Raw genomic sequence first — 22761 nt, 5'->3', positions numbered from 1 at the left:
TATAATACACTCAAGCAAAAACTTTGTGTTTCAATATACACCTCAAACTGCACACATGTGCAGGCTGTTACAGATAGAACTAGATATGCTCTAGGTCTGGATAGGAGAAAAACTCCTGCTAAAACAAAGTTTTTGCTTTAATACTGTAGATCTATATGCCAGATGGAGGTAAATAAAACAAGTGGCATGCTGTGTAAGACTCAACAGCAACAGGCTTAGCCTTACAGCTGGTCTGATCATTACACAATGTGGCACGAGTTGGCAAATCCCATCACAAGCACTGTCTTAACTTTTTCAAGGTTGTACTCATCACATATTTCACTAGGTAGGTTCAGTGATAACCAAGCCTCATACTTAGTGATAACCCAGAGGGCCATTACAGGACAGCACATGAGCATCTGTGATGAGAGACAAGGTCAGGGGTACAACAGCAGCGTTCCTCTCAGGATCTGAACCCGTACCCTCAGGCATGGGCAAACCTAAGCACTAGTGCACTCTGTTGCTTAAAGAGCAACTCCTGCAAATATTCTGCAATAGAAAATATAACATGCATCCATGTGCGGTTTCTTATTATTAAAAATAATATTAAAACAAAACATCTTGACTTTGGAACTGAAACATGCTGTGTGTTTCTCTTTCTACTTTTCAATAATACTTGTAGCTTCACAGATGGCATGCAGATGCAGTAAACTCTCTGTGTCTTGGAAGTAATGTCTCCAATGTGAAATTCACAGTGAAGACTAATGAATATACAGGAGTCCCTGAAGATACAAAAGTTTCCTTTTCTAATAAGCACGATAAAAAAGTTTCCTTTTCTAATTCAAAATGATTCAAAACGGAATCATCATTACTGTGATGAACTGGCAAAGTCAATCATTGTGTCAAATGTGTATTTTTTAGCAGCATCTTAGGCAGGACATCTACTTTTTTCGCTTCCAAAGATATACACTTCCACGAAGGAGCTGAAACATTGAGTGCGTTACCATATATCTTTGCAAAATGAAATAATTTGGAATTTCTAGACAATATTGTAATGCATACGGCCGACATTACAGGTTGTGCGAGCAGGCTTACCAGCGCAGTGACGTCACCGCCCCTTCCCTGTGAGTAGCAGGGTCCGCAGCCGCCGGGCTGAGGGGAGATTTCCCTTTAGCTCACCTGGCTGGTTCCCAGTTGAGTAATGCCGGAGGCCCGGGTTCGAGTCCCCAGTGGTGGGAGGGCTGACCTGAGGCGGCAGCAGCAAGGACGTTACAATATATTCTTACATTGAAAAGAGAGCCATCTTGAAACTTTTACATCCTGTGTATTAAACAAAACTATTACTATCTGTAATGATGGTAATGCAACTGGTGCCTCTCTAGTTTAATCAAGACTGGTATCTGAGAAAGGAGGAAATCCCTAGTTCTGAAACTAATATTCTGTTCAGTCATCAGTACAGTGAGATCTGGGTACAGTAGTGCTTTCTGAATTATTGAAGGTAAGGGTGCGTAAAATGTAATTATTGTAAGTATTTCAGCATTTCAAGTAGTGATGGAAACTTCTATTAAAAGGCCGCAGGAGCTAATGAACGTCTTACCCAGCAATAACACTTGTTCAGAACCCAGTCTGAGCCTTGATATGAGTGCAGACATCATCGCCTGAGGTCTGGGACATTAACGCAGAGTGACAGGGATCCCTCAAGAGGCAGTGCTTATTGCCAAGCAACACCAGGTTAGTGTGTGATCTACAGTACCTGCTGCCTGGGAGCTTGTGGTGGTCTCAGGAAGAGCAGAGTCCCTCTTTCTCTCAGAGTCCACACTGCTTGAGGCATTGCAGGCCTTCTAGAACATGAGAGCTGATTCTCAGAGTGCGCGTCTCGGAGAAGAGCACAGTGCTCATCCCACTTGACTAGGGAGGATGTAAAAGAACCAGAACCCACGATTCCAATTTTATGTGAATCAGAAAAGAATGTGTAGTAGGATTTTACCCTGCAGTCTCGTAGAAAGTCTCCTCAATTACTCAGTTAGAGCACGATCTTCAGAAATTTGCTGAAAGTTCTCTGTTTTATTGAGTGCGATGATTTCTAAACTCAGACTGTCTTTGCTCCAAGACAAACACGAAGCAGGTCTTGGAAACTATATAAAGGAAGTTGGGAACAATTACAAAGCAATCAGCTACACACAATTTAGTTCTATTTTCTTGCATTTTTTATCAACATGTACAGTAGCATTCACAGGAAATTGCTTATAGTTGTGCATCAAGCAGTAGAGGGTTTTAAAATAGAATTGTTTTGGGAAACAGTGTAAGATTAAATCTTAACATCTGTATTTAATTAAAAAAATAGCCCGGATACAATTAATTAATATGAGTTAAAAACAAACTTCATGTTAACAGAGGGTAGGCTTTTTATTTTTCTAATGTCTTCTGAGTGAATGGACTCCCTAAAATATCTCATAACAATCTCGTAGGAATAACGTGTAATCCAATGATTGTTCTAGAAAGAAGGCAATAATGTTCACATACGGTTAGGAATGGGGAATTTGAGTTTTCCTACACCACGAATCCACATATGGTAGCTCTTCTGTCTGATGGAGGCGACCTAAGAGGTAAAGAAAAAAAACTTTCGGAATTTAGCGCAGTGTTGGGGTGTTAGTGGGAGGGATTACATCAATCGTTCATGGGAGTCTGAGAACATTAGGTAGCAGCCTTAGCTTTTCCCTGGCTCCTGGAGCGTAAAGAACACGGCACAGCATCACAACTGCTAGTTCACATACACAGAGCATCAGTGCTTGTACTTGAAACTTGTAAGCCGCAAAACGTCTTCTTTTTTGCTGAGGAGGAATGCAGTTCAACACAGCTTTCTACACAATAAACAGTTAATGTATTACCTTGCCTTGAGTTTCTCGAGTGTGAAATATTCGTTAAAAAAAACTTCTTCGGACTTGCAAGCATGACTGCGGGTGTCCGCTACATCTGTTTATTGCTCCTGTGTTTAACAGCGCTTGATCAGTCTCACACAGCTCAGGTTAGTACTTCCATCTTTCATTCGCTGCACAGTACAATGCGATTGTCACTAGCATTTTTAAAGCCAACCCAGTCTAAACCAGATTGCATTTATAAATCCGAGGTTTTCTACGAAGTTTTTTTGCTACTGCGTGTTTCAGATTTTTTCTGTCACGCATTCATTGAGATATTCTAAGAAAAAAATAATTAAATGTCATACTGCAGTTTTCCTTTTCATAATGACTGATTATTGTTGTTCTTTTATACACTACGTTCTTGTAAAAGTTTATATATATAAACTATGTGAAATACCCTGAATATTGTGTTAATCCATAAAGATTAAGACAGAACTCCTTTCACATCACCATCCGCAGTTCTAGAAAACAAAGTAAAATTAATTCCAAATTCTATATTTTGTTTGCTGGATAATACTTATTTTGTTTTTATTTTCTACTGCCATTGCAGATATGGATTTAGAAGAAAAAAGGCAATAATCTCTTTTATATGAAATGAAGTTGTGAAGGGATTTTGGATACAATTAAACTTCCCCAAGCCAGGGGATTTCTTTCAGATGTTTACATTTAGAATGCAAGTCTTCTGGAACACGAGTTTTGCAAATCAAGCTGGAACTGGGCTTGGACAGGTTTTGTGAAAGAGTGTGTTCACAATTGTGCAAGGTGGGCTTCTCTGCATTCTTGCTAGGGAGACATTGAATGAATTAATTTAGACACTGAACTAAATTCAAACACATTGTAACTTGACAAACCATGCAGTGCAAAACCAAAAAAATGGGAAATACCTCGATATATACTGTAAGCTTCATCAGCAAATTCCTTGCATTGATATAGCACATTTCATTATAAAGGATTCCAAAGTGCTTTTGAATTCACTCAATCCATTGCTTACACATTGTGCAATATAAACCTTCTCTTATATTAATAGTATAGTAATATTATTCTAGAAATTTACCTCTTTTAAAACGTCCGTAGGACGTTTACAGGAGACTAAATCTTTCTATACATGTGCTCATACACAGCCACAGTATTGGGACAGTAGGATCATATAATGGGAGCAGACTGCTGGAAGATAAATAGTACAAATGGCTTTTTTGCCTGTCTGTTGTGTGTCATCAGAATAATCTTACTTTGTATATTTCTTTGCTGTTTCTCTCTTTATTTGTCAAGGGCAATACAAATGCTGTATTATATATGAAGCTCTTTCATGTGGCATCAATCCTGCTTGTTTACCATCATTTTCTGGGGGGGATTGTTTCCACTTCTGAGCCTCCCAGTGAGACAAAGAGATTGTTAGTGCTCAGCTTTCCTTGAGACATTAGTGTTTTACTTTGTTTCAAATGGGTAGTAGCTATTGTGGTTTGTCAGTACGCCATTGAAAGTTTATGTGCACAAGACAGCATGAATACTTTCTAGCTGAAAGACACCTTATATATGCCATGTAAATTGAAAGCGCTGTGTGGATTAAAGTTGAAGCAATTTTCCTCAAATTAAAATTCTGTGGACTTCAAGAAACTTTTAAGTGGACTCATTTAATCTTCAATTGAGAATTCAAATGAAGTAGAATTTTATTTTGCATCTTGTATATGACTTCACTTATCATGCTTTGACATGGAAAATAAATGACTTATAAGGAGTCGAATTCATAGGGAACGGGCAAGTATTGTTTTTTCACGTCCTGTGTCTTCTTGTCAATGTGGACTAGAGAACGACCACCTAAGCCAATTCAAGGCTACAGAGTTATTTGAATTGCTTTTACAGAATTTCAAATAGTACTTTTTCATTTTCAGTGTTTTTTTTGTTTTGAAATCAACCTGATTTCAAAGGCTGAGCTTAATACAAAGGCGTACTTTTCAGTATTCTTTTGGTCTGAGCTACTTAATGTCATCCAAAATATACAGGACAAGCATTTGAACTGTGGTCCAGCAGCATCTGTTGAACAGCTTTAATCCATCTGCTATCCTGTCTGTCTTTATTAAAAAGCAGACTCATCTCACTTACATGTGTTTCAGAACAGCATCAGTAAGGACAGAGATACAGTATGTGCGCAGTGAACCACATGGTATCATAGCCGTGTAATGCTCTCCCTTGTCTATTAAACCAATTGACGTAAATTGCAACAACCAACAACCAACAACCAACAACAATAAAATGAAATCATTAACTATTCATGTCCTTCCTGTTTCTAAATATTTGGGAAGCCTATTATGTACCAGTGCAATATAGTAATTTACGGTAAATAAAGGTTAGAATTGGATACATTACGACTGTTTTGGATCTTCACAGAATGCGTATGAGGGTAAATATGTTTGACAAATTTGTGAAACAGTGCAGCATATGTTTGCTTTTTCGTAATTTATTTAGGGAAGTAGAACAGAAGGATGACTTAATACCTAAAAACGTTTTAGGGTTGTTAAAAAAAAATCTTCTGTGTTGTTTTTGGACAGAACTGCATAGACAAGCATCATATTGTGACTGTGATCCGTCAGATGGAAAAGTTTCTGAAAGGGCAGGAAACGCGGTTTGCTGAAGGGCTCCGCATTATGAAATCCAAACTGGCAGCTCTGCAGAACACTGTGTCCAAGTTCCCTCCAGCAGACCAACATACAGGTAAATACACTGAACAGAGGAAAGCATATTGCCAAGAAAGCCTGGCCAGCCAGCAGCCTTGATTCTGCTAGATGGCATTATAGTACTATGCTCCAGGGAAAAGCCTTAAATGTTTAGCAGATTTGCAAGTCTCAGCTTGAACTTTACAATGTATGATGTGATCAGATTGGTTGTCCCAATTGTCTTTGGATGCTGAACTACTTGGTGCACATGTTGGCCTTTAAAAATGCCTAAAATAAAAGTTATCAAGTTCACCTAACAATGATGTATAGAGCCTCATTTTACACTGATATTCCAACTTGCCTTACAAGTAAGTGCTATACTGTCTTGTTATAATGACATATTCAGCCCAATGTCTCTGAGTATTTGCCTTTCATATGCAAGAAGCTGCAGCTGTCCAGACCAAACCGGTCCACTTTTACTGTGCTGTCTCCCAGATGTTTCAGTACAAATTCCTGAGCTAGTCTGTGTCAGGTGATCATGAGAAAAGGTGGGAGCACACGACAGTATGTGTCCTGCTACTTGCAGCTGATGGCCGACATTACTTGAATTAAAGAATGTGGCCTGTGGCTCGTTGTGCATCTGTTGTGTTCCACGCTGTGACGATGGTTGTAGTTCATGTGGGCACCTGTTGTTCTGAGACGTTTGCAGCCTCCTGTCTGACTCCCACTGCTCTGTTTGTTGCTAACACAAAGAGTCCTTTCTGTTGGCTCTGAGCGTCCAGGACACCCACTAGTGGTTGGTTTCTCTAGAGCTCTCTTTGTATTTTAGGCTATTTTATCACCATTAAAGAGCAGAGTTTATGGTCATATGCTGTATTGTGATGTGATAAATTAGAGAAAAATACTGATGGACAATAAATCATATCTTTCATATCTCCAAACCAGTCATGATGGACTCTATGACCCCATGAAACAGCAACTTAATCTGGGGAGCATTTACTGTACATGCATCATGCTACTCGCGTGTATGAAGCTTAATGAGTTACAGTAGTCTGTTTTGTAACAAAACAGAGTAAAAGAAGTACAATAGTTGACTCTGTTTTTATTATTTGATTTGGAGTTTACGAAAGATAATTCACATTAGGTTATGTAAATATAACACTAAACACGCACACACATCGACATCCCACAGTGAGTAAGGGCAAGCTATGAAGACTTCAGTTCAATGTCTAAATCAAAAGGCGCTACTCAAGGAAAGGTCATTTCAGAAAGAAGATGTGCATATAATCTTATGAGATTATTTATAAAACAAAAAAAATGAATTGCCAGTTTATCCAAGTGCTAGCAAGAACAGTCCTCAATTCGATTGCTGCTGCTGTGAAGAATAGTGCAGTGACTTCCTCAATCTGTCTGTGCAGAGGCCGACCTGCAGCCCAGGTGTGCGGGAGATTAGTAGGGACAGTGCTGAATTTCTGAGCTTGCAGGCCCTCATATTGTATCTTTGATTTTAAAAACAAGACACAACGTCCTGCTACTACAGTGGTTATCACACCCCTGATCAAAAATCATAAAGTCGGTCCGTTCTTTCAACCTTTCAAGTATAGAATGAGAGAGAAGTAAAATTAGTCAAATTAACAATACATGAAGAATGACACACTTTTTAAAGTTTGCCTCAAAATATCTAGGTCTGATTTTTAATTTGTGTTGTTGATGATTTCTCTTCTAAAAAAATCTGGCATGTCTTGCACGCGCAGGGGGTGTGTGCACCCCAGGTTTAGAAGCCCAATGCTACTGGTTTACACTTATGTACTGTACACTCTTCTGCCACCTATGCTAAAGAAAACAAGAATCAGTGTGATTTCCAATGGAGAGAAATACAAACATAGATTCTTCCAGTTAGGGTATCTGAAATCATTTTTTGGTGCAACACAAGTACTGGAGTGGCACTTTAAAGTAGGTACAATATTAACTGTGTTTGTAATAAACCAAATAAATTCTTCATCTGTTTGTACACATACTGTAAGTGTGTGCACACATTACAAGTTTTGAATATGCACCTTACCTTAGAGTAAGGTCTAATAATAAGGTCTTATAAATACTAATTAAGTATTTTAATCAATATTGAATATGTTATATTTAAAAACAGAACTTTAATTAATCAAAGTAATTGACATTTCCATGAATAACATTTGGAATTTTATGTCATTTTTTTGTATTATGGTATTTAGTTCGACCTTGAAGTAGTTCAGGTAGGGAGCTGCGTCAGCATGCGCTGGCTGCAAAGGAACAGGTAACGGATTTATTCACACAACGTTTCAGCCTTTCTCTTCTTTTCAGCAGGGAATAAACCCGTTACCTGTTCCTTTAGTTCTACCAATTAAAAACAATTTTCCACTTATGAACTACTGAAAATTTAAGGTGCTCATATACATGAAGATGATGGATTTCTTTCTTCCACTCTTATGAATTATTACACACATGATTTAATTGAAAATAACTACCACCTGCAACTATTGATTTGACCAGAATCGGAAAAAGATTGACATTTTAAGAAATTTAAGACAACTTAAAGGAAAATCTTTTTTCAGTTTTGGCAGTAGAAAATCAGACACATATTAAGCCTATTAGTGCAATCACCTGTGACAACACACTTATATTTCTAGATTAATGGTTGGGTGACGAACACAGTTTTATCATTTTCCTGAGGACCAAATGTTTCATTCAGTCAGTGAAAATGCATAGATGAACAAATGACATAAAACATACAGGTATAACAGAACATTATAGAAGAAAACCCTGTGAATATAAAAAGATAACATGTTACATTTTTATATTCATTAGCAGAATATTTCCTTGAGTGGTCAAGACCAGCTAATGTGCCCTGTTGAAGGTTTCCAACCACTACAGTATAAGCTTGGTTAGAAACAATAAGGTATTGCTAAGTAAGTTAAGAAATAAGACATGCTATCTTCTAATAAATAATATATTGAATAATATATAATATTCAAATAAAGGGGTTCGGTTAGGTCATTAACAATGAAATTCTACAGGACAAGCAGAAAGTTTCTGTTTTATTCCCTGCAGTCACATGCCCGACACTGGAGGCTCCACAGCATGGCAGGAAGTTTGGATCGAAGCACTTCCTGGGTCATGAAGTTCATTTCACCTGCAATTCTGGGTATCACCTGGTGGGACCTGGTACCAGAGTGTGTCAAGAAAATGGAAGCTGGAGTGGAGTTAACACTGTATGCAAAGGTACCAAGATCTAATTCAGTCTTCACTGTTCGTAATAACAGGGTGAGAAAGAGAAAACTCACATTTCCATTAAATATGATTGAAAGTTTCTTTCTTACTTTTTCAACTTGACTAAGAGAACATAAACTTCAACACCTTGAATTGTTTTGTCTCTGAAGGCAAGCCAGATTGCAGTCAGGCAGTTGCCGAGAACACAGAATTTTGGTACAATTACTGGATTAGACCTATTGCAGATCTTTAAATGTCAGTGAAGATAGTTATTCCAACACACTTTAAAATGGTGTCTTTGAGATTGGCGTATCTCACCAGATGAAACTGTCTCGTTCTTTCAGACGCACTGTAAAGTCTGCATTATTATTGTGCAGTATTGGGAAAAATCCTGCTTCACTATTCATTGTGACCTTCAGAAATGCCCTGAATGCCTGGATGAATAAAAGAACTCCATCTGTGAAATAGCTGTGGGATTGTCAGTAGGGCTTTTAAAACAGCACAGGGGGGCACACGGACAGATAAGGAAATAAAGAGGCCTTTCTTTGGCTCTCCGTAACAGAGCTGCAGTGAATGAAGCTCTCGTTAAAGTCGCGTTACATTCCTGCATATAAAAACACCTGTACTGCATTCCTTGCTAAGAACAGATTATCTTCCTGTCTTGTATCTATCTGTGTCTAGTGTGACACCTGAGTATACTCACATTTCACGGCATTCATGTGATTGAAGATGTATGTCTTTATGGCAAGTTCAAGTAGGCATGGGTTAATTCCGTGTACATTTCACTAAATAGGTTCATGGTCTAATAGTCTAGAAATATGCAAAGCATGCTATTGATGGCTTTCTTGCCTGAGTTGCTGGCAAAGACTGAGAAATTCCTAGTGGTATGGTGTGCTCTCAATAGCATTCCCATGAAATAAAAAAATACTGAGCTTGGTACAGTATTATGTCTGTTCAGGTTCTCAAACTGAAACACATGCAACCAGTCTAAATTTGGAGCACCGCTTAAAGACCCCATTGAAACCAAAGAAAAATATAAACAAGAAGACTGTATTTAAAAATATCCAGGAAGGTGAAGTAGCCCTTGATTGTGCTCTGTACACTCCTGAAGTATGTGCTGCTTCTAAAACTAAATAAACACAGTAGGATAAGGAATGAAGAAGTCAACTGCACGGCATTTTTACAGCAACATTTTGTATTGCTAATACATATTATACAATGTGCTGTGAAATGCCTTTTCTGAACAATTTGCATTACTGTATGTGTACTAATATATTCAATAATAATCAAATGCATAACTTTCTGTTGTGGTTGTATATAAAGCAATATTAATGTGATTTTTCTATCACTGCATGAGCAACACTAATAACAGTTACTGTGATAGTGTAAACTGTGATAGTTTTAGTTGCAGTACGTTACAAGTGCTCAACTTCAGTACAACATATAGCACTGTGTGGAATGTGTAGTCATTTACTGCAAAGCTTTAGTGAAACATAATATAATGCAAAAATGGATAAAAGAAAAATGAACATCTGCTTAAATTTGTGCAATGAGCTGTTTGGCTAACAGATTGCAGCCAGGGAATGACACATCTGAATTCTAAATTTGAGCTACATGAAGAATTAACTTAGCTAGAGGTAAATTTGAGTGGCTACCCCAAAGCTGTCTTTGGAGACCCACCAGATTTATTATGAGTGTCAAAAAATGTTTCCTCTGAAATCATGTTTATATAAGAACAAAAAATGTTTCCTCTGAAATCATGTTTATATAAGAACCAATGCGCAACGCTGTCCTTGTAAGAGCAGAGCCATGTATAATTGGGATGCACTGAAAAAATATTCATGCCCTGGCAAGGGTAATGAACATGACTCATTTGTTACCAAAACACTTAATTTGATTTACTTTCCTTGCAAATCGGATGCAGTGTGTTCATTAAAAACTGCTAGAAGAATAATTTATTTGCTTTTAGTCAGTCAGAAGGACCTGTTACACACTGAATGCTGACCTAACAGACAATGGAACCCTTTATCAAACTTTGTACAGAGAGAGAGACAGTGATATTCATATGTCATGAATCTGGAGACCTTCTGAAAGGTTTTGAAAACCTCACAAATGTCTCCTTCTCTTCAATAGTAATTCATGCTTCAAAAGGAAAGACACAAAGACCTGCAAACATAGTTCTTCCAATTTCACAAGTGGAATTTGAAGCCAATGTGAAGTTATTAAAAAGCTTTACAGTACACTAGTAAAATCTCACTTAAAATATTGTGTTCAGTTTTGGTCACCATATACCCAAAATGTGTATTATGAAGAGAATTATAGAGAGAATTCAAAAAAGAGCAACCGGAATGATTCCTGGTTTTAGAAGACTGTCAAATACAGACCGAGAGTGTAGCTAAATCTCTAAATTTTGAACTTGGAACGAAAGGGGAATTCATTTAGATTGGAGAACAGGAAAGGCTTCTGCATACAAAGAGTAGTGGGGCATCTGGAACAAGACACTGTTCCTGGGAAAAATGGCTGGCTGAAATTATACTTTGACTTTGGTGCTAAATTACCAAATGAGCAAGATCTGCTGAATCACAGCCATAATATTGCAGATCCTTATGAAGTGTCATTAAAAATGAAACCAGGAGGTCACCATGTCTCTTCCGTTTGAATGTGAGAGGTGAGTGGGGGATTCCTGCTCCTACATTGTATACTGTGGTATTGAATATGTAGTTTGCAGTGGTAGACCCATGTGTATCAAGTGTCACTATGCTTAACAAAAAGTCAAGATACTCTTCAGCTTTTTGCTTATTATTATGCTATTATGCATTTACATTCTTTGTATTTAGTTATTTGTCTTGTGTAAAAAAAAACCTATTGTGTGATTTATTTATATCAAAGGAAAGGAAAGAGTCCAAAAAGTGGTAAAGAAAACATTGTTTAAGATTAAGATTTATTTTAAGATCACTTTATTGGCCATATACAATTTCTTGTATTATGAGTTTGTCTTTTTGCATACCCCAGCTTGCTCTCCATGATTGTTGCACAACACCGTATGTTAGAGGAGAGTGGTTCTTACCCTGGGGTGCACACACTCCCTGGGGGAGTGACACATGCCAGATTTTTCAAGAAGGTAAATAATTAAAAACACAAATTAAGCACAGTCACATAAGTACAACTACAGTACATTGTGACATCAGAACTAGGTATTTTAAGGTAAACTTTAAAAAAAAATTCAAAAAGATTATTGGTTTATATCCTCTGATGCGTAATTAAAGGCCACAACAGACTGACTAATGTGCCAGTTCAGACAGCAGTAGGCAGTGATCAACTTCTAAAACTATTATCAACAGAAAATACAGTTTAAGCCACAAAAGGCTACAGAACAGCTACTGCTGGTCGTTTTTTGCAGTATAGTTGCCGTATACTTGCTGGGGCCCTGGGTTCAGATCTTGGGGTGCTATCTGCGTGGAGTTCGCATGTTCTGCCGTGTTTTCAAGGGTTTCAAGGGTTTCCTCCAGGTGCTCTACACTCCCAAGACATACTGGTAGGTTAATTGGCCCTGGTGTGAGTGTGAGTGTGTGCCCTGCAATGGACTGGTGTCCCATTCAGTGTGTATCCTGCCTCGCTCCTGTTGTGTGCCAGGATAGGGTCTGGCTTCCTTGCAAGCCCGTATTGGATGAAGTAGTTAGAGAAAGGATGGATGATACAGAAGACAACAGAGAGAAAACTGAGCAGAACCGACAGAAAGGCATCACATACTAGAGACACTGGTGAATTGTACTTTGATCACCCTTTCAGATGCTCCTCAGAAACATACCTTTTCGCTTAAGTAATGAAGCTGATGTCAGTTTCAGCCATGTGAAAAACCTATTTTACTCAGCTAAAGGCTAAAAAGTCACAGCTGGATTTAGCCTTTCACTGCAACTCATCAGGACTTGAAAGTCACCAGTCTCCATCAGCAACTGTGTTACTGTGTAACTCTGTAATTTATCATGGCAAAGTATGTCGTGTCTCCCATTATGTGATGATTTTTTAAAAAACAACTAAATGTGTATAGATTTGTTTTGGAGTATTGACACTCAAAGGTTTAATAAACTCATGTGCAGAAATAAAGTACTCAAAGATGAATGACTACACACCGCCTGCATGTTAGACACACTTGTTTTTACGTACTTCGGATATGTTACAAATTTAACTTTCAAAGCACATAGGCTTCCCCACTTCCTAATTAAGAACATCTGCGATGGTTCTCATTAGCTAATGCAGCTGCTAACTTCAAAAATCCAGATTGTGTTTTCACAGCTTTGGACAAAGTAGAACAAAATTGCAATGCAGTAGAATCACAAAAAATTAAAAAGGCTACAAGGCCATAAGTAGACCACAATGCCATGTGCCATACCCACAATGCCCTAAGATCATTTATTTATCTGGGCGCAATCTGCTTCATACTGCAACAAAATACTTCAAACCCTCAGAGTGTTTTTGTATTCAGGCTTAGTTGTTTTTTGCCCTGCTGTGACCAATTTAAAAAAATGCAAAAGCACAGTTTGTTATTGCCTCATCTCACTTCTGTCCCCAAAAAAGAAAAATCTACTAGGTACATGTATACAGCTGGGATAAGGGGGGCTTGGATTTGTCAGCTGTGGTTTCTCTATGTCCAGAGTTTTTGCAAACTACGTTAAAAAATAAAAACACAAAGTAACCCTGTTGCTCTGGACCCCATTTAATACTTTTTTAAGAGTTGAAAATACATTTATTTTGTTAAGAAGAGGTCACTCATATATTGGAGGAAGCATCTATGAGAATCAATTTGCCTGGTTCCAAATAGCTGTTAGAGAGTGATATTGAGTGTTATCCTAATTTACTGAATAGGAGTCCCCAAGGCTGCTACTGACAGAGCTGTTTAAAAAAGAGGTTCTGAGTTAAACAAAATCCCTCTTTGCTATGTATACTAGCAGAATTATGTCTGAATGTTACCAAGGTGTTGCCCCCATTAATGGTCTAACCACAAAGTCCTAACCACATGATTCCAGAGAAAATGACAGCTGTCAGTGCACCAAGTTTGTGTCTGTTTCTGTGGTGATTTTTTATCCCTGTTTGGGCTCTTTAGCCAGGGGTAGGCCTCTGTGTGGCTTATCCAAAAGGCTTCTTTCTCATTTCTATCAAATAATGAAGTGTTGTTTCCGTCCTTTAATAACCATTACTCACTCTTCGTCATTTCTTTGCACACGTTTCCATTCTCCCAATGTGCATTCTCCAAGCCAAAAACAACACCCTTAAAATATTAAACACACATTCACCTCAGAGCTACAGCTCCTCTGTGATCGCAAAACATAAAGAACGTGTCACACCTGACAGAGATTCAAAACAGTTCTCTCACAATTCGCTTTTTTTAGATTTAGCAGGGATACAGACCCACATACTGTATCAGCCTGTTTCTACGTCGGTCAACTCCAATTAAAGAGAAACCCAGCTGAACCCATTTCCCTCTTTAGACATCAGTGAATGTTCCAGTAACCCATGCCAGAATGGAGGAAGCTGTGTGGAAGGTGTCAACCAGTACAAGTGCGTCTGCCCTCAGAACTGGAGTGGCTCTCACTGCCAGCATCAGACTCAGACAGGTCTGTAGCACTCTTCTACTCCCAGTCCAGTGGGGCCACAATCCAGGACTTTCAAGGTCTCCTTACATTATCTAGTCAAGTCCAAAGCTTCAAGTGGTGCAATAAAGTCTTATTGGAATCCCTTTAGCCCTTCGCAACAAATCATAAGCCGATGTTAATTATCTAACGGTGGAGACCGAGAAATCTTGTGCAGGAATGCAGCCCTTGCTGACCAGGAAAAGGAAACCTTGCTTTAGAAGGAAACTGCAAAATCCTTTCCAGGACCTCATTCATCACACAACGCTGTTTCTAGGCCATTATTATTGGTGATAGCATAAACTTACTAAAATCTCTACACAAATGCTCAGAAAATTGCACCTGTGTGTGTAATTGCATATATTTACCTTCTTCAATAAATATTTGCATACCAGATGAACAGCTATTTATGTGCTTACTGTAAAAGGGCAGAGTATAAGCATGTAAAACTCTAAATATAGACCTGAGCATGAGGTCATTATGTATTTCCACACCTGTTGAAGCCAAATGTACATTATAATACTATTGAGAGTAGGACAGCAGTATATCATATTTGTCATCTACTGTAGAGTGGAGGTTGGAGAGTAAAGCCGCATCTGTTGTGTTCAGCACCCCCAGAATGGAGCGTGATGAATGACCCGGCCTTCAGCCGAAAGCCCCGCTGTGCCAAGGTGGACAGGACACAGCAGTGCAGTTGCGACGCCGGATTTCACATGAGCGGCACCTCGGACAACAGCATCTGCCAAGGTAGGCCACATAAAGGCCTTTCTGGCCTGGCAGCAAAATGCCAACGTGCACATTAGCCAAGCTACCTTGTTTTCAGACTTTCGGTTCCCAGTAATGCCAGAATGAATGCATGAGACAACATGCAAACAGCTTCTGCAGGAAAAGAAGAGCCAGTTCAGGGCAGGCAGAAAGCTGCAGTCATCCTTGTAAGATGTAAAATAAAATACTGTGTAAAGAAAAAAATACAACAGCTCCCTAGCCAGGTAAAATGTGCATCCAAGTACACTAAAGGAAAATGGAAAAACTGTATGCTTTCCCTTTCCTATTTCCATGTTTTGCCAAGGATGTTAAGCTCCCTGACTTTCAATAAACCATTTAACACACTGCCTCCTGGGCCCCAAGCAGGCATGCAGATGAAGACTCAGCTCCTGGGCTGAATATGGAAGACTTTTTCCTTTGACTAAACCCCTGGCGTCAGGCCCTGATTTTAGCCATATGTTGCATTATGAAACTCTGTTTGCATGCAGATGTGAACGAGTGCGAGGTGTACAAGCTAGACAGAGCTGCCAGACTCTGCGTGCACGCCTGTGTCAACATCCCCGGCTCGTACCGCTGCTCCTGCCCCTCTGGATACAAATTGCTTGGCGATGGCCGAAGCTGCGAGGGTAAGTCGCCAAAGCCGTGATCCCCACTCAGTGCCCTGTGGTCTCCCCTGCAGCTTGACAGAAGCCTCATTCATGGCCAGGAGCCTTGTGCTTGGGGAGACACACGATGATTTATTTGCCGAGGGACTCATGAGGTCACATGAGCTGGGGCTCCAGTTGTAAATCACAAAGAAGTGAAAGGAAAGCTTTGGGCTTATTACTGTCTGTCTGTCAGAAAAGCACAGCCATGTCATAAATGTGCTCTGGCCATTTAACGGCAGAGCAGCGGTTTGGTCAAATTCAGTCTATTAACTCCTCTAACCTGGTCGGTTCTCACTAACTCTGGCTTCCAGGAGGTGTTTGGAGCAAATGACCTCACAGTTTGCAGGCTGGTGGAATGTCAAAGATGTCACATCTTCTGGGAACAGCTGTGCGCTGGTGCAACGGGGAAATGTGTCTATAAACTGAGTGTATTCAAGAGATTTCCCGAGAAGCTGCCTCTCTCATCTCATGACGAAACTGGGACTCGTGTCTGCATCTTGCCCTGTCTTGAAAACTCCTGTTTTGCAGACATCGACGAGTGCCTCACCTCTCAGCACAACTGCACCAGGGGCACAACTTGCATTAATACAGGAGGGGGCTTCCACTGTGTGAGCCCAGAGTGCCCCAAGTCCCATGGCAACGTCAGCTATGTGAAGACATCGTCATTGTAAGAGCACCACTCTCACACTATAATACGCTGGTAATTGGTAGCACCAACAAAATGTCTTTCAAAGGCTTTTGATCCAGTGTATGTGACCATATGACCCTACAATCCCTGGAACACGTTCAGTTAGGATGGAATCCTGAATTCATCTTTCAAAACACTAACGTATGCATTGAGTGCTAAATTGCATATTGTTAACTACCACGCACATTGTGATTCTACAAATGTTCTTAAACAAAAAAAATCCAGCAATAACAGTCACCAAACTTCTTTATTCATTAAATTATTAATTATTTCATTATTATAAATTTAAATGCACATTGAAAACAGCATTTATCTTCTGTTAGTGCCTAACATCGATATGGTTTTGCTGTTTCTTTATGATTAAATGTTCGCTGCAGTTTGCCCTGCTCATTCTGAACAACATTCAGACAAAACAAAGTGCAAATTTATTTATAATTTATAATTGATAAAAATCTACTAAAGTCAAAGGTTTGAAACTAACCTTACAAATGGCTATAATTTCTCTTTTCCACGTTTCCAGCAGTTCAGAAAAATGCTTTGCGCTTGTGAGGAAAATGTCATTATTTCATCACTTTTTCTCATTCGACAGCCAGTGTGAGCGAAACCCGTGCCCAATGGACAGCAGGCTGTGCCACCTGGCACCTAAGACTGTTTCCTTCCACTACCTCTCCCTGCCTTCCAACCTGAAGACGCCGGTCACTCTGTTTCGCATGGCCACGGCGGCGGCCCCTGGCCGGCCCGGCCCGGACAGCCTGCGCTTTGGCATCGTGGGAGGAAACAGCAAAGGGCACTTTGTGATGCAGCGCTCAGACCGGCAAACTGGAGAACTGATCCTGGTGCAAGCCCTGGAGGGCATGCAGGACATAGAGGTGGAGGTGGACATGTCCGAATACCTGGAGCGCACCTTCCAGGCTAAACACGTGGCAAAGGTCACTGTGTTCGTTTCCCCCTATGAATTCTGAAGGAACTGAGGACACGGCCTCTGCCTTTTTATTGCAATTGAAAGCATGGACTCTTAAGGACTCTATTGAATTATTTCATGCCACCCCAATTCCTGAAATGCCACAGGCAAAACACACTTAGTAATAGACTTAGCAATAAGCTAAGTGACCAGCCTGAGATCAATTTATCTACCACTAATTCCAAAATATATATATATAAAATAGGGTTGGAAGTGAGAAATAAAAAAAAATTATTGTACTTTTGTTGTCAGTAGCATTTAAAGAACATTTGGTGTGATTTGTACTTAGTTAGGGGGTAACGAGAATGAATGTAATATCAACAGAGTATGAATTTTTAGAATTACACACCTCACCCTTTGAGTAGTTCAGGTCTGAGGCCAAAACAATTTCTGTGGCTTGAAGTCTCTTTCCTGATTGTGCACTGCTGCGTGTAAATCAGTGGAACATTGGAATACATTTGATTCACTGATTATTCCCTTATCACATATTTGTTGGAAATAATCTTAACAAAAAATCATGAATGGAAATTTCAGACAGATAATTACCAGTAGTGTTTATTCATCTCTGTTATATGTAGCAAGTCTGTTTTTTTTTAATTTATGTAAGCTAGCGTCTCTTGTAGTTTTATATGACCACAACATGTGAAATCTATCCAGATTTAAGCAAATCTCAGAATTTTTATGAGCAGTTGATTACACAGTAAATCAGCTTGGACACATTTCATCTCTTATTTATGTTATGTCATAACTACAGTAATCGGACATAGCTTCCAGTATTTAACAGATATTTAACTTCGTCCCACGGCCTGTAATATGGTACTGCATTACAACCAGCCTTTGTATTGCACAAACTGTAATGTTTTAAAAGAAATAAAGTTTGATATAATTGTTTATCTTGTAGTCTATACCTCTGTGTTCACCCACCCGTGTTGGTGTCCACCCATTCTAATAAAAGTGTTTTCCACAGTGCTTACCACAGCTGCATGTCAATGCCAGTGTGCAGTGCTGCAGCTGATCACAGCGCTATTTTTCACATGGCTAAAAGCCGAAATTCCTCTTTCACTTTTGGGATTCCCAATTTTATAAGTAATACCCGCTGTAATATCTTGGAACACAGAAAATACATATATATATTTTTTACAGATTTAATTTATTTGGCTGATACTTTTATTGAAAGCAACTTACCCTGGCACTAATTTATGCAGCAGGTAATTTTATTGGAGCTATTCAGGAGTAGTCCTTCGCTCAATGGTACTACAGCCACAGCCTGCCTGGGGATGTAAACCCTGAGCCTTCCCATGATACATCAGAACCCTTAACCCTTAACTGCTGCTCCAGTTCTTATCAGAAATGTGTTTAGCTCATACCTTTGGAGTTGCAGCAGAACTTGCATCCATGTTAGCAAAGGATATCCAGATAGTATTAACTCTTTAATCTAATCTGATAACAACTTATTGACTACTTGAGGTTGCAGACTCCAGACTGCAGTTCTGCTCTACAAACAGTAACCAGTACCTTTTACATGATGAACAGCTCAGAAGGAAAACCATTTCCACCTTTCAAAAATGGCACTGATTTCATTTTAAAATAAAATAATATTTCCAGTAACACCAATTACGTCTAAACAGTAGTTTATTGTGTTTTTGTCTGTACAACTTTCATAGTGTTTTTAAGAGAAAAGCCTCTATCTGCTATTAATTTGTTAAAGGTTAAATAACACAAGGTTTCCTTTTCTAACAAGAGATCGACTGAAGAACCTGCCAGACAGCAGTCTGCACTAGAAATAACTATGCCAAAAGTATTTAATATTGACTGAAACAATAAGCATCAGGAAATGAAAATATACTTCAATGTGTTTTTCAATTATGTATTTGTAGAAACAAAGAGTAATGTCAACCATATGTGTCTAGTCTGTTTTCCACTATCTTGGGCTTTAAATCTCAATAAGAGGGTTGGAAAGAACCACACGCTGTTTAGGAAGGAAGATGCACATTCTTGGGTCTTATAAGTAGCTCTGAAATGAGACAGCACTGGAAGAGCAGACAGATTTCATGAGCTGCTTTATGTTTTTATCATTGCATCTATGTCCATATTGTTTTTGATTGACAAACTGCAATACTTGTATTTTTGTTTGGCTGCAAAGAATACCTTTCAAACATGAACGTGAGAAAATGTTCTCACCAGCAATTAGTAGTAGGTCTGCTACAATACTCACCCCCTTTTCAATGACGTCCCATTCTGTTGAATTAAAATTATGTTAAAAAGTGAATATTTTTAACCAAAGTCTGAATTCTCAAAGTGAACACATTTATGGGTTAAAGAAGTTAAATGTCAGCAAAAACTACAAAAATTAAAAAATATGTTATTTGCACAAAATGGGACATCATTGGAAGGGGGCAGAGTATTTTTCCAAGACATGGTACTTAAGTTTCAGGTACAGTAAATAATGAACAAAACAAACTCTCCCCTCCCTTTAGTTCCTTTGGCAAAGCACTTAGGTTTAGAGTGTTGTACCGACAAGAAATACCTGGAAAATATCAACTCGGAAAAAAAATTCAGACACTGAATAGGTAGACTTTTGGATATAGGAAACCCTGCTGGACATCATGAAGGAAAACTAAAAGTTTCTGCCCTGTAAAGCATACAATACAATCTTAGTAACTTAGGAAACAGTGAAAACTGGGCATAACATACAATTTACATAAATTGATTAACCAAATGAAAAGGCAGAAACTGGCTAAATTAAAACATAAGAGGTTAAAAAACTCATTTAATTTGTGATAATGTATATTTTACTGCTATAAAATCATTATCAGTCATTGTCTGTATTACATAGTCTACAGAATGACTGCATGCCCAAAGATTTCTTTCAGTCCAGCAGCAGATGTGGAGTATTTGGGATTCTAGCTGTTTTGAGCGGTGCTAGTTTTGCATATACTTTCTTGACATACTGCTTTTCCTGAAACATGGATTCAGGAGACAATGTGTTTTCATGAATTTGCCTTCACTAGTCTTATCATGTGACACATACCATAGCACTTATCATGAATTCACCACACCACTATGCTATTCTAGACCACACTTTTACAATCCCTGGAGTGAGTTTCATTTTTACACAAAATAGAATTCTGTGATTTACATTATTTCTACTATTCTGCAATTATTTCAAGTACTCGACATCACATAGAGCTTCTTTTTTCAAAAACTGTATTCCACAAATTGAATACTCCTAAAAGAAAAAATCCCACTCACGATTCTTCCTATTTCTTGAAACAACATGGGTAATGCTTGGCCTTTCAATCACATTTTTATATTGCATCCTAGAAAAAAAAACTTTTTATATTTAAAGAAATGTAATATTTCAAGAAATGTAATGCAAGGCTGAAAAAAACTACAGATTAGCAATGGAAAAAAGCCATAAACCTGTATCGGTCACATGATATTTAAGGTTCGAATATGACAGAGTGAACTGCACAAAAGAAGCAGAAGAAAAATACAAGAACGGTATAAAAAAATCTGTTCCTTTACCCCTCAATGCAACAACATAAAGGACAAATGTAACAACAGTTAACCATATTTCAACTATAAAACACAAAGTAGGCACTGTAAAATGAATCGGATGTATTCATAATGAATTGTGGAATTGAATTTCTTAATAGCTGTATCCATTCATCCATCCATTTTCTAACCACTTAATCCTATTCAGGGGTACCGCGGAGCTGGAGGCTATCTGAACAAGTAAGGACGCAAGGCAGCATACACCCTGAGTGGAACACCAGTCCATCGTAGGGCAGATACAGACCCAAACATTAAGACACTCACACCAGGGCCAATTTTCCAAGACGCCACTCAGCCTACCAGTATATCTTTGGGCTGTGGAAGGAAACAGGAGCTCATTGGATATACGAGAAGGACAAATAGCTTTGACAACTACATTTCTTTTTCTACCAGTTAATAATTTTGAAAAATGTCCAATAAGTTGATGATCTGAAGAAGAATGGAGACAATTTCTAGATGGAAATATGTGCTGGCTTTCAGGAGAAATGAGTGCTGTGTCGTGGAATTTTTGTAATACCAACTATTCAGATCAGAAATGCAAAACCTCTGTAGGAGTAACTGACAAATGCATCATTTTCACAATTAAAAATACAAACACCTCATTAGGTCTAGAAAGGATTTTTTTCATTTAATGTCTGGCAACCAAATTATAATGGACGTGTAAAATGAAAAACAAAAGAAAAAGAGGAGTAAAGTCAACAGACATCATGCCACCCAACACATCTCTTCGAGTGTGAAGGGCTCACATTCTCTCAACAGTAGCTGTTTCCCAGAAAAAAGGCTGCATTTAAGTCTTTAATAATTGATTCAATGCATGCCCAGACATTAATCTGCCAAACAGATTTTTCTGATTATCTGAGGAAAGAACATATCTATAAAGGAAGTTTTGCATAAAAATAAAATCTCAGGGTCGTTCAGTTAAATAGTGCAACTGCACGTGAATGTTATTCGCAGTCAATGAAGGATACCATTGTAAGGGTCATTTGTTATCTCTGGGTTATGTTCTGGGGGCTATCCTGTAGGGAGAGCACATGTCATGAGCACTGATATAAACAACTAAGCATGTTTTAGTAACACCAGGTTTTGCCTCAACCTCTGAAAGCAAATACAAACCCACATATGCAAACCATTTTCTACCAAGCACTAGCAGGTTTTTATGACCAAAAAGCAAATAATTAATCATTTTACTTCAAAATTTATAAAAGTTGGATCTGTTTCAGACATTTAAAACAATTGCTTCATTGCAGTTCTGTCGGAAACCTCTAGGGCAATTTATGATCTCATACAAAATTACATGTGGGGTTCCTTACAATTTTATCAAACGTTACCTTTAAACTAGCCAAAATGAATACACTTGTGAAACAAAGGAGCCTTAAATTTTAAGGGGAGGCAGTTTTCAGCCAAAATGTGGTAAGAATTTATATAACTACGGAGATCCTAGTAATCAGACTTCATTGGTTCTGAACAGCATCACACAGAAAACAAAAAACATTGTTGAGGAAGAATAGAAGAATAATTTCTCTAGTAACAAATACACGAAAGCCACATGGACCAAAACTAAAAATCATGATCCCTAAAATGAAAATGGCCCTGCGGTATTATGTTTGAACAGAGAGCGTGTAGGACTGTCACAAACTATCAGTGCTTAATGCAGAAACATGTTCCAGAAGCCACAGTACAATTCTGAACACAAGCTAAAAACATTTTTCCAGCAGTGCAATGAT

At 38.5% G+C, this 22761-nt stretch overlaps 1 protein-coding gene across 1 annotated transcript; it reads left to right on the top strand.

The window, feature by feature from the left end:
* Window positions 1-2605: 2605 nt before the first annotated feature.
* Window positions 2606-18370, top strand: fbln7 (fibulin 7). Its single transcript, XM_088610013.1, has 8 exons — window positions 2606-3004; window positions 5444-5606; window positions 8633-8803; window positions 14278-14403; window positions 15028-15165; window positions 15672-15809; window positions 16359-16497; window positions 17108-18370. The coding sequence occupies exons 1-8, from the start codon at window positions 2930-2932 to the stop codon at window positions 17478-17480; spliced, it is 1323 nt and encodes a 440-aa protein (XP_088466139.1). The 5' UTR covers window positions 2606-2929; the 3' UTR covers window positions 17481-18370.
* Window positions 18371-22761: the final 4391 nt, after the last annotated feature.

The sequence above is a fragment of the Lepisosteus platostomus genome, chromosome 17 (assembly GCF_059453375.1).
Source record: "Lepisosteus platostomus isolate fLepPlt1 chromosome 17, fLepPlt1.hap1, whole genome shotgun sequence".
Taxonomy (NCBI): Eukaryota; Metazoa; Chordata; class Actinopteri; order Semionotiformes; family Lepisosteidae; genus Lepisosteus; species Lepisosteus platostomus.
This window is presented reverse-complemented; position numbering and strand designations above follow the sequence as displayed.

Excerpts from the sequence above, each read along its gene's own strand:
- fbln7 (XM_088610013.1), top strand. The coding sequence starts at position 2,930 with ATGACTGCGGGTGTCCGCTACATCTGTTTATTGCTCCTGTGTTTAACA. Across the intron at positions 15,810-16,358 it reads CGATGGCCGAAGCTGCGAGG|ACATCGACGAGTGCCTCACC; the intron begins GTAAGTCGCCAA and ends CCTGTTTTGCAG. Across the intron at positions 16,498-17,107 it reads TATGTGAAGACATCGTCATT|CCAGTGTGAGCGAAACCCGT; the intron begins GTAAGAGCACCA and ends CTCATTCGACAG.